We start from the raw sequence: 13,361 nt of genomic DNA, 5'->3' as shown, positions 1-13,361 counted from the left end.
GATGGAAAGAAAGATCGACCACTAGATAAAAAGGATGATAGATAGATAGACAGATAGATATATAGCTAGCTAGCTAGATAGAAGTCTTGTGTGTGTTTACATCTGAACAATTTGAGTTTAAAATCACGAACATTCCATGTCCCATTTCAACATTCCGCCAATGTAAGTCTAGGGTATGTTTGGAATTTTGATAATTTTTTATGGGAAAACTTTAAGTGTGATCAGTTAGGAAAGTCATAGCAACCCGAGTCAGAACAGGCTGTAGGTCTGTAGCAAGTTTGGTGGATGTAGCTTGAAAGCTGTAGTAGAAGCTACAATTAAAATTTTTGGTCTTAGTTTTGGAATTCTGGAAAAACCCTAAACCAAGTCTGTAGAATAACAGTATGTGTTTAAGCCAACATAATGAGAAACATTATTTTGCGCTCATAATATATATTTCATTTCATTTTATTTGCATGTAGCATTGTTTTTTCCCTTGACGTCTGTGACCCAATCAGAACATACATGCCACCTTTTTTTTTTGGACCCACCAGTTGAGAAACATTGCTCTAAAAACTGTCATCTTGCACACTTATAGTTTTCTTTGGCATATATTCCTTGGCATCTCACCTCCAAGGAACAGGGCACATTTTCAAGTCAGCCGGCATCTTCGACAATTACACAGACATTGCCAACAACTTCCCAGTTTTGCCCCACCAACACATCTTGTTTTCCACTCATCCTAGCAGTTTTCATGATCCCAGATACTCAGCGAATGGTGCTCTGTTTTTTAAAGGAAAGGAACGATGTTGAGGGAGCCAACTGGTGTGGACCACAATTAATGTTTCCCGCTGCTGTTGCCCACAAACCCATTTTCCATCAAAAGTATTCATTAGCCTTTTCCCCACCTCTCCACTCTCTGTTCCACAACTTTGACCATTGAGACTTTCCTCATATTGAAACCAAAGAGGCTGGACTTTAATGTTATGACGGTAATGGTAATTTGATGGAAAAGTGGTGAGACAACAAGTAGGGGGACCCAAATTTGCCAAGACTTCTCTCGGGTTAGAACAGAACTGGCTGTTTTGATTGTTATCATTATATATCGCTTTCTCTTTAGGGTGCAGAAAACTTTGATTTTAGCGGAATGAGACAAAGCATGTCAGGTCAGATCAGATCTCATTTTTTAATTAAAAGATACTTTAAAGGCTTCAACACTTTTGCTCAGATTTTAATTTCTTTCCATTTGGATGATTTGCTGGAGATATGTTGAAGATCAGGACTGTCTTAAATGCAAAGCTAATCTTCAAACTCAGATAGCAGATAGATGAAGAGAAATTTTAGATAACGAAACATTCTTCTGTATGAAACGATTCTCTTTTCCCTTACAGGAATCATTCACCAGATGAAAGGGGATTACGAAACTGCTCTGAAGCTGCACAAGGCTCATCTCTCCATCGCCCAGGAACTAAATGATTATGCCGCCCAGGGCAGGGCATATGGAAACATGGGCAATGCTTACAATGCCCTCGGTGCCTTCGACCAGGCAGTGCGCTACCACAGACAAGAGCTGCAGATATCCATGGAGGTGAATGACCGTGCCTCACAGGCGTCAACTCACGGGAATCTTGCAGTGGCATACCAAGCTCTTGGGGCTCATGATCGAGCATTACAACATTACCAGAATCATTTAAATATTGCTCGAGAGTTGCGAGACATTCAGAGCGAAGCTCGGGCTCTGGGCAATCTTGGAAATTTCCACTGCTCCCGAGGAGAGTTTCCGCAAGCCGTACCCTACTACGAGCAGTACCTACGACTTTCCACAGACCTCCAGGACATGGAGAGCGAGGGCAAGGTCTGTCACAATCTGGGATATGCGCACTACTGTCTGGGCAACTTCCATGAGGCGGTGAAGTACTACGAGCAAGATCTGGCACTTGCAAAGGACCTCCACGACAAGCTGAGTCAAGCCAAAGCATACTGCAATCTGGGCCTGGCCTTTAAGGCTCTTGCCGACTATGCCAAGGCAGAGGAGTGCCAAAAATACCTTCTCTCCTTGGCGCAGTCACTTAACAACTCACAGGCTCGATTCAGGGCCTTGGGAAACCTCGGAGATATCTTTCTCTGCAAGAAGGACGTTCCTGGAGCGGTCAAGTTTTACGAGCAACAGTTGTCTCTTGCACATCAAGTCAAGGATCGCAAGATGGAGGCTAACGCTTACGCCGCATTGGGCGCAGCCTACCGGATGCTACAGAAGTATGACAAGGCCTTAGGGTACCACACCCAGGAACTGGAGGTTTATCAGGAGCAAGGTGACATCCAGGGTGAGTGCCAGGCTCACGGGCATCTAGCTGCCGTCTACATGTCCCTTGGCAAGTATACAATGGCGTTTAAATGCTACGCAGAGCAGCTTGAGCTGGGCCAAAGATTAAAGGACCCCAGTGTTGAGGCCCAGGTCTACGGTAACATGGGAATTACTAAAATGAACATGGGTGTAATGGAGGAGGCCATTGGATATTTCGAGCAACAGTTGGCGATGTTGCAACAGCTCAGTGGCAACGAAGCCGTACTGGATCGAGGTCGTGCTTATGGTAACCTAGGAGACTGCTATGACTCGCTGGGGGATTTTGAAGAGGCTATTAAGTATTATGATCAGTATCTCTCAGTAGCACAGAGCCTAAACCATATGCAGGACCAAGAGAAGGCCTACAGAGGTCTGGGCAATGGACACAGGTAAGATTTTTTGTTTATTGTCTTGTGTTATCTGTCAATGGACCTTACAAGAGATCCAGAAAATATTTGGACACTTAAAGCCATTGTTTGCAATTACTTTTTTTGTCAACTGGTGTCACAGTGATTTTTAGTGGATGTATGAAGTTCCTCTCAAGTTCACACAGGTGTCCTAGCAGAGTAACCACATGTGGAGTTCAGCACATTATATACAATATATATGAACATTTTGTACTAACATTTGACAACCACAGAACAGCAGATTGTTTCCCAATATTCAGATGCAGACTCACATTTTTCAAGACTTGAATGATTAAATATACATGTACATACACTACCAGTCAAAGTTTGGACACAATTAGTCATACTTTATTATTATTATTTTCTGCATTTTAAAATAATAAAAGTCATAAAAACTGTAGAATAACACAAATAGCAGCTTGGAAATTAAACAGTCACCAATAAATCAAATCAGACAGACAGACAGGTAAATAGATAGATAGATAGACAGACAGACAGACAGACCGAAAGACAGACAGACAGACAGACAGACAGACATCAGATAGATAGACCGACAGACAGACAGACAGACAGACTGACTGACTGACTGACAGTTAGACAGACAGACAGATATATCTCTGCCATAATTGAAGAGGGTCGCACAACTGATGCTTCTTGTGGACGACATGGCACGTTCTAAAATTCGAAACAATAGTTTTCTATTAAGGTTTGCCAAGCTACAACCCAAATCATTATAAAAAGACATTGATTATTTACCCTAGCCATCACTGGATTATATATTGTGTATATGATTCTTTCATGTAGCCTACACAACGTATTTTCATTTACAAGTACGTATTTTTGTGGTTTGACGGCTTGAATGAAACCTATTCAATGCTACATACAGAGAAATTCCATAATAAACATTGCCATTAGTTTGCGCAGTTACACCAGTTTCATATACTAACCTGCAAACTCATCAATGTCACTTTGTTCATTCTTGAAGAAGTACAAAAACCTTTGTAACTTTTGTGTGTACGTTGACTAGATTCATAACTTTGTACTGCCACCTGCACCGCAACTCTACCCGCAGTGAGGCACTTCTCGTGTAGTGTGCAACCCCTTTTACTCACCCTCATGTCATTCCAAACTCCTATATATTCTTCTGTGAAAATAAAAAGTCATATCAGTTTTGAACAACAGGAGGATGAGTAAATTATGATATGATTTTCATTTTCAGATTAACTGTCCCTTGAAATGTAAGATAATCAAAAAGGATAACACACAGACTGTTTTTTGTTGGTTAATCCACTTGGTGCAGTAATTCAGATGGAGTTTGACTGCTAAAATCTTTGTTCTGCGCACTGCTAGACACTCCTGCTTCTACACAAAAGCCTCAGTGTTATCCGCCATACATCCATTTTAATTAATATCCAATCAGCCTTTTAGCTCTTCAACTCCCATCACAGAGTGGATTCTGCTTACCTGCCCCCTCCACAAGTGCATGGGCATCCAGATATGATGAATGGTTTGCCGCAGGGGCCTGTCAAACCTTGATGCTGCTGTTTGTGTGGCTAGAACCACGCTGAGCTCGCAATGAGCCGACCTCATATAGTGTGTATCATCCAAACCGCAGTCCAACGGGAAGGTAAATTACACTGTCAGTTGTGACAATGCGCTTGGACTCCCCTCAGTGAAGAGCCCTTGCCGCCGATACTGAAGAAGAATCGGACAATAACCTCATTAAAGGCTTGTGTTAAAAGCTATTTGTTTCATTTATATTGAAATGAGGCAGGCCCTTTCAACAAGAATGATGTTGCTGTAATTTTAAGTGACAGGACAACAAGAGCTAATGATGCATTGCTTTTATGCACTCTAAATAGTGAGCGTGTCCCTGGCCTGTAGGAGTTAAGCCCGGATTTGTTATTCCACCGGTACTGAACTGTGTTTCAAAGTCGCTGTATCCCAAAAGGATGCGAGAATATAAGTGTCATTTTCTTTCTAAATGAAGTTGTATTTAGTTACCACCACCTACGAGTTTCTTAAATCGCTCATATCGATCTAAAAGCATGTTGTCCCTTATGATTTCCCCAGATTCAGTATATTAGCATCATTAAACTAGCCTGTCACTACTGTATTTTATGATTTGGATTCATGTGAGGATCTTGATGTTGAAAGGAATACATAAAATGCCAGAAATCTCTCAGTAAACTTGATATCAGTATGCAAACATTCCTAAATTAGTCATGACAAATTAAGGAATATGTTACTCTTGGATTTGAATAACCACAGTCTATACTAGCATTTAAGTATAGCAGTCTAATAAATAAGCTAGGTAAGGTGTGTTACAGTAATTTTACCATGATTAAGAGGAGTTATTAGACAGTACGGTGGCCTCAAATGGACAATTGCAGTTCTGGAGGCTGATTGGTCAATACAGCTTTTCATTCACGCTAAAAAACACAATATAGTAACAGCTTTGACATAAACACCTCTTCACTTATTATTACAAAGCAACCCATAGAGAAAAACTAAAGACAACCCATTAGAAATAATAATAATTTTCTTTCTCAATATTCTGTCTTGTTTTCAAGTAAAAACATCCTCAAGACAAGATAAATTTACCTGTGAAGCAAAACGCTAGTATTTAGTCTTGTTTTTATAAGAAATCTAACCAAATGTTGTGATGATCTTGATTAACCTCCCGAGACCCCCGCGTGACTTCTGTGTGCAATTTCCGTTTCCCTTTTTGATTTGTAACTAATAGCACCTTATAAACATGAAAAAATAAATACATAAATAAAAATTCTAGAGCAAATAGTTTTCCTGAAAATTAATGTCCACATATGTGGACAGCGAGGCTACGTTGTAAAATTTTTAATAACACAAAGCTATAGAAAGTCATCAAAATGTTTATTATGTTTCCAGGAGTGTTGGTTATTCATGTTTCTGAGACGTTACAGACATTACAGCTGATTTTCTGAAAAAGCTGAATAAATCATTCCTATTCAAAGTAATGTCCAGTATCATCCAATCACTGCCAACCATGTTAAAATAACACATTATAAATTCTGAATCTATGTACTGATTATCATTGTCACATGTCTGATAAACATGTTGAGTGATCCAAACATCATCTGCAGCCTGAAACTGAACTTTTGATCAGATTTTATAAGTAAATACTCTTAGCTGCATAGAAAGCTAAAGGATGCTCACTTGCTCCCTATTTAGTGAATGACGTAATCTCCAGTGTGCTGTCTGTCTGCACTGGTCTCAGAACAGTTTGAAATGCACCTTATTTTCATCCTAACTCCATACAAAGCTTTTGGATGAACCTATTTATTCTCAATGTGAAAATGCACAGTAAATATATAGAAATGCATTTACTAATGTTAATGAATAGAATCATATTGTACAGTGATAACAAAATAAAATATAACAAAATGTATATTAAAATGAAGATAAGTGACCCACAGATGTGTTAGTGTTGAAGGTTATTCAAAATAACTAATAAGTTTTTTCTTCTTTTGAGGAAATTCAGTGCCAGTTTCCACATATGTGGACATCATGTTATTCAGGGCGCTGACGCGTGAAAAGTGAACAGATTTTTTTAAAGCGGCATATCAAACGAAACTAGAGACTCTACTCTTTACAACCAAAATACAATGTCCACTCATGTGGACGCGGGGTCGCACGAGGTTAAATCAAGAAAAAATATTGCCAATGGGGTAAGAAAAAATAAAATAAAGATTTGTTTTCCCTTTTAATTAAGTTTATTTTTACTAAATATTAGTTTAAATAAAAGACTTATATTGTCATTTTGCTTCTCGAATAAATGTATCTTTTTTTTAAGGTATTTAGATTATTTGTACTAGAAAAGAAAACAAACTCAAATACATTCCAAATACAATGTTCCCTTTAGGTTTGAAGAACGTTCCCCTAACGTTCTACTAACCTCTAAATTCTACAAGAGCAAAAGTAAGAAATTAACGAAGAGAGTTTGTTATAATGCGTTCAAATCCCATACACTGTAATCTTTATTTCTACATTTAATTAAATGCTGCACTGCACTAATATCAGTCAGTGTTGTTTATTAATAACCTCTCTTAAATATATGATAATGAAAAATAATGAAAAATTTAAATGAAACCTAAACATAACCATTAGAGAACGTTCAGTATAAGGTCTTATTAGGTTGTCAGACAAAACCCTCCCAGCAATGGTCTGGGAATGTTTTGTTTATGGTTAAATAAAAACCTAAAGAGAACGTTCCAAGAACGTTAGGAGCTGGATACCTAAAAATAACCAAATGGGAACCAAATGCTGACATAAGGGGAACTTTCTTTGTTTGCTGGGAAAATAACGAGTAAGACAATATTTTTTGCAGTGCAATACAGATTCATTTGAGTGTTTTGGATGTCCTGGTATGTATCTGTGTACGTTATGTGTTAAATTTTCATTCGCTTTGTCTTTCAGGGCGATGGGTAACCTGCAGCAGGCTTTGGTGTGTTTTGAGAAGCGGCTGGTTGTGGCACATGAGCTTGGCGAGTGTGGAGGTAAAGCCCAAGCGTACGGAGAACTGGGCAACATACATAGCCAGCTGGGCAACTACGAGCAGGCTATTTCCTGTCTGGAACGCCAGCTGGGCATTGCCCGTGACACCCAGGATCGATTGCTGGAGAGTGACGCCAGCTGCGGTCTGGGCACTGTGTACCAGCTGATGGGCGAGCACGACACGGCACTGCAGTTTCACCAGCTTGACCTCCAGATTGCTGAGGAGATGGGGAGCGCGAGCTGTCAGGGCCGGGCATACGGGAATCTGGGCCTCACCTACGAGTCGTTGGGAAATTTCGAGCGGGCGATGGTGTACCAGGAGCAGCATCTGAGCATCGCAGCGCAGACCAATGACCTGGTGGCTAAGACGCTGGCATACAGCAGCCTGGGACGAACACATCACGCCCTGCAGAATTACTCGCAGTCTGTCATGTACCTGCAGGAAGGTAAGAGACACAAACCCTGTAGCTTTCACATGGAAGTTACTTTTGTGTTGTGGTAAATAGTTACACAAAAAATTAAGATTCTGTCATCATTTAATCACCTTCATGTCATTCCAAACCTGTATGACTTAACTTCTGTGGAACACAATAGTACTTGGAAAAAAGTTCAATGGACGTGAATGAGGCCAGTTCGTAAAATCATGGAAAAAGTTTACGCTTAAAATGTAAAAGTCTCCGTATACATAAGTAAGGCATATGAGGTATTAACTTTTACTGAAAATAACAAAATAAGGCATCAAAACATTCGTGTTGAAAATTGGCGCCTCCTAGATGTAATGGGGTACAAATATTTATATGAAAATAAAAGTCCTTCACATAGCACCTAAATGGACAAGTCATATATCAAATGAAATCTATCAGTCTCAGGAATGCAACTGTACTTTATTTTGTTGCCCTTATACCACCGTTCGAAACATTTTCTAAAGAATCACAAAGTGAAATATGATTTCTGTAAGTCATCTATTACAAACATATCTTTTATGCGCCAATCACTGCTGCTGTAAGCCCAAATAGCTCAAATCTTTATATCTGCTTTTACCTTATGCAGTTTTCTAAAAAACTAGCCATTTTTTTACTTGTCTGTGAGCTTGCTTGGCTGAATAATCCAATGTTATATCTTAAAAGTCCAGAACAAAATATGCCATCCAGCAGGAAAAGCATGCTAAACAAATCATCAAGAAAATGTTCGACTATTGATGATAAAATGTTATATATCATCACAAAGGGGAGGATCTTAGCTTTCTAATGACACCTAGATTGAGCTTCTAGTCCACTCAGAGGCCGAGATATTCAATGAAACAATGAGGGTGGTGCTTGAACTGAAAATTAGACTGAATGTCTATGGACAAGCACATCTGCAGAGGCTAAAATGCTTTAGAGCACCACCTACTTTTCAGATCTGTACATTGTGATGGAATGTGATAGAGAAAAAAAAAAATTCTAGTACTTGCTGCCATCTATTGAAACGAAATGAGACTTTTCAAAGTGAGGTAGAGTGAACAAAACCAGAATTACATGTTTACAAATTTAGGACAACAAAAAACAAAATATTTGTTTATCATAAGACTATAAACACAAACAATATCATTTTTGTTCATTTGGGAGGATTTCTTAAAAAAATTAGACCAATTTTTTGCAGTTAGCTCACCATATGTGTGAATGGCGAGCTTTTAAATTTGAGTGTGAAAAATTGCGGGCGGCAGCCCAAAAATGCACCAGAGTTTAAGGGGTCAAAATACACCCTGTTTTAAAAGTATAGCCACAAGTTGTGAACATTTTATGCATTAACACGATTCCAGTGATAGAAAATCGTGAACTAACCTTATCTGTGTAAAGTAACTGGTATATGAAATATTAATGCTTATGGACTGGCCCCATTCAGTTCCATTGTAAGTGCCTTACTTGAACCGCATTTTTTGTTCTTTTTATTAAATAAAGGAGGGGTTTAAAAAAAATGTATGTAGTATGTTATTGATTTGGATCGCTCACATAACTTACATTAAAAAATTAAAATAAATAATAAATAATAAATTAAAATAAAAAACAGCTAGGGTCAGAGACTGTCTTTCTTGTGATTGAATCTATGGATGACTATACATAGTTATATTTAATCCCGTTTGATGTTCAGCAAGTGTTTATTTTGGTTTGTGTATACCCCCTTCTGAAAGTACTTTCCACTTTTCTGTCTCGTAACCGCAGCTGTCAGGAACCACGCGGCTTGCTAGTGATTCACACGCTCAAATAATTCTCTAATCACCTTCGTCCAGGGCTTTTGACGATTACCTCTGCCTGCCTCCCTGTGAGATCAGCAGAGGAGAATGAGAAAAGGCCACAGATACGGATCCCGTCTCGCAGCCTCTGCAACCAAAGGCCACCGCGTCCCTCCGTCAGACATCCAATTAGCTAAGAGTCACTTCACTTCAGTACAGTGTATGTGCATACGTGTGAGATTAACGCTGTGTAGAGTGACCCAAAACGCAGAGATGCTTCACTGAATGTAGTGTGAGAAAGTAAACGCAAAAACCTCAAAACTGTTTCTGCCTGAGAGGTTTTGTTGCAGAAAGAATGCATACTACACACTGCATTCTGCTTAATAATAGTTTGTAATATGCCATTCAGAACATGCACGCCAAGCAAAAATACTCCACTTTCTGTAATTTTTGTTATTCTGCACTCTTTCCTCGAAGGCAATCAGTAAGACAAACAAATGGACAAGAAAAAGCATGGGCTTTGGATTCATGTAAAATAAACAGTATTTACCATTGTAGAAACATGACTTCTATAAATATCTGTGTGTAACTGTAAAAGCTTTCAGATTTTGAAAACATGTGTATTGCACTGTAGTTGTGTAAAAAGGGGGTGTTTTTAAAGTTGTTTTTTGGTCGTGGGTTTCAATTGATTTCAGACAAAGAACTCCACTGAGACAGAGGAATCCAAGACGGATTGAAACGGTGATTAAAGACTATGTTGAATGAAAAACTCATTTCAAGAGGGGTTTCTTTAGAGCTGTGTTTGATGAGACCTAAATACCAGCGTGTCCTGACAAAGTCAAAGTTTTGATGATGAAAAATATAAAGGCAGCAAATGAAAAGAAAGTAGAAAGAAACAAAAGACAAGGGAATGTTTTGGAGGCTGTTATTATAAAATGATTTATTGCAGAGCACTCCAAATATGAATAAGAGTATGTGCCGTATATTAGAGCTGTTTAAAACAGATTTTTTACCATGTCTTGCTTTAAGTGCTGAGTTTTAATTCTGGTTTTGTTAAAGGAATGGTTCACCCAAAAATGAAAATTCTGCCATTATTTACTCACCCTTATGTCACTGCAAACCCATATTACTTTTTCATTTGTGGAAAGTTTTGCTGAATGTCTGAGCTGCTCTTTTCCATGTAATGCAAGTGAATGCGGACCGAGGCCATTGAGCGCCAAAAAATTAACACAAAAGTACCATTAAAGAGGTCCATATGACTCATGCACTATATTCCATGTATTCCGAAGTCATATGATAGCTCTCTGTGAAAAGCAGATTGTATTTTAAGTTGTTATTCACTGAAAATCTTCCCCTCTGCTGCATCACAAGTATGTATCTTCAAGAGATGATCTCTGAAAACTCTGGAAAATGAGAAGTACTGTTTAAGAAAATTGTGTTTTGCGGTATATAAGGGTGAATAAATGATGACAGAATTTTCACTTTTGGGTAAACTATCCCTTTAAATCACTCTGGAAAAACATTGATCTGGAAATCCCTTTTGTGTGTCTCAGGTTTGCGTCTCGCGGAGCAGCTGGGCCGGCGGGAGGATGAAGCTAAGATCCGTCACCGTCTGGGGCTCTCATTGTGGGCCAGCGGCAATCTGGAGGAGTCCCAACACCAGGTACCATCCGGCCCAGACTGGCCCTAACGAACACACACACACACACGCAGTACATTCCATTCCAAAAGAGCCCTGCAAAGTGGACTTCATAGGATTTTTACATTTTAAATGAGTTTCCGAAAGGCACTGCAAACAGCATAGGGGTCCGTTTTTATATCGCGCATTAGGCGCTTTTCGCACCAAACACGTTTTTACAGCTGTTTACGAATTTTTTGAATGTAAACACACGCTAGACAAACTACTTTGACAGGAGCGCTTCGCGCAGAAGTGCCACGTTTTTTCGTATGCCGTGTCAAGTTAAAAAGAACTTAAACTTTTAAGAGAGCGTCTCTTTCATTTGTTGCGCTGCATCGAACGCAAGGACACATTCAGTGAGAACGTCCCCTTACAATTGCATTATCATGACTATAGATTAGATAACAGTTACATAACAAGAAGAAACTAAATATTGTACATTCGCTTTTATTTTTATATTAAACATCGTAAAAGCCTTTAATCGTTAAATTAAAGGATTTTGGGTATCATGAAGTATATTCATATAAATATATAATATATTTTGTATTGTATACATTAATATGCATTATATACATATAATATAAATATTATAAATAAATGTATGGCAGTTTAGAGTGTATTTATTTATGCAAGTAAATGATGCAAGTATATGATGATCATATGTGACAACTGTTGACAGTTTTGATTTATAGGAGTGCCACTTTAAAATTAAGAAATCACTGATCAATTTGTTAAAAAAAAAAGTGGACAAATGTATTGACATTTAAAACAGTTTGTTTAATTCATGTTCTAATTCATGTTAGTTAAATATAACATTAAAATAATAAATTTATAAATCATTTAAAAAAAAAAAATTTGCCAATTGCTTTTCTTCTCATATAAATAATTCAATTTATAATTTGCATTTAAAATGTTTTATATTTTTAAATAATTGTGTTATATATATATATATAACTACCTAACTACAAATTTGTCTATTTATTTGTCAATTTAAAAATTATTAATTGATTATTTTACTGTTACATGTAACTCAATTTTAAAACATGAATTAAACAAACAGTTTAAAATTACTATAAATCTGTCAATTTAAAAAATTATTTATTATATATATATATATATATATATATATATATATATATATATATATATATATATATATATTAATATATATATATATTAATTATTACTTTGATTTATTTTTTATTGTATTTATTTATTTAGTTGTTTTTTTTAAGTGGCACTCCTAGTCCTCTGTATTTTGATGACGTTGCACATCATTCAAATGACATGAAGTTCTTCAGATATGCCTTAGTGTGTAGGGAGAACAATTCGTAGGGACCCTGTGAATCAGAACACAGCTATTCTGCCAATTTACTGCTCTCGCTGCGCAGATGCACTCGATACTCATGAACGCTTCACTTGACAGAACTGCACTGTCTCTGCCTCTTCTAATGATCTGTCTGTGGGTGGAGAGTGTGTCTGTGTGTTTCGGATGTTTGCGGACTTGTCATCTTCGTCAGATCCCTTCACTTGTGGCTTCATCACTGTGTGAGGCAAACAAAGAGGCCGAATTTGATGTGCAGGGAGCCGAACTGCACAAACAAACACCCACTCCATTTAGGCCCTAATTGATTTGGGTCTGTGGGTCCAACGAGAGGCAGTCATCAGCAAACACTTCAGCCTGCTCAGATCCACTTCCACTTTGTTTGAGAAATCCCTGCACAGAGTGTTTCAGTAGTCACACCACTGACAATTTGGATGTAGTGTTGAGAAGTATGTAAAAATAGCGAATCAGTTCATTTGGACTGTTCGTTTCAATGAAATGGTTTAAAAAATGATTCAATGATACACAAGTGAAATAAATGGGTAAAGCTAAAGTGTGTAATTTCTGTGCCACTAGTAGCACCAAACTAACTGGAAAAATAATGGTGTTCCGAACTGTCACCTTGTGTTCAACTAGTCAAAAAAAAAAAAAAAAATTAAACTGTATGGGCAAAAAATTTAATCTGAAAAAAAAATTGTGAATATCGAATATTTAAATGGCTTACTGATGATGATGTAAATCGCACTGAGCACTTTTTGCACTTTTTGGCCTCTCAATATACTGAAAAATTATAAGACTTCTTTTTCTCCACATTGTGTGCGAGCTACCCTCTCTTTTGGACAAAAATATGGAATATAAAGTATAGTTAGCTAGCATTTGATATA

General features: G+C 37.7%; 1 protein-coding gene across 2 annotated transcripts in view; it reads left to right on the top strand.

The window, feature by feature from the left end:
* LOC127433692 (tetratricopeptide repeat protein 28-like) overlaps nucleotides 1–13,361 on the top strand; it is a 383,729-nt gene that overhangs the window by 325,444 nt on the left and 44,924 nt on the right. For both annotated transcript variants that reach the window (XM_051685795.1, XM_051685796.1), the window contains 3 exons: nucleotides 1,371–2,712; nucleotides 7,186–7,709; nucleotides 11,029–11,138. In XM_051685795.1, coding sequence (XP_051541755.1) covers nucleotides 1,371–2,712; nucleotides 7,186–7,709; nucleotides 11,029–11,138 — 1,976 coding nt within the window. The remainder of the gene's footprint in view (nucleotides 1–1,370; nucleotides 2,713–7,185; nucleotides 7,710–11,028; nucleotides 11,139–13,361) is intronic.

This window comes from Myxocyprinus asiaticus, chromosome 43 (assembly GCF_019703515.2).
Source record: "Myxocyprinus asiaticus isolate MX2 ecotype Aquarium Trade chromosome 43, UBuf_Myxa_2, whole genome shotgun sequence".
Classification (NCBI taxonomy): Eukaryota; Metazoa; Chordata; class Actinopteri; order Cypriniformes; family Catostomidae; genus Myxocyprinus; species Myxocyprinus asiaticus.
This window is presented reverse-complemented; position numbering and strand designations above follow the sequence as displayed.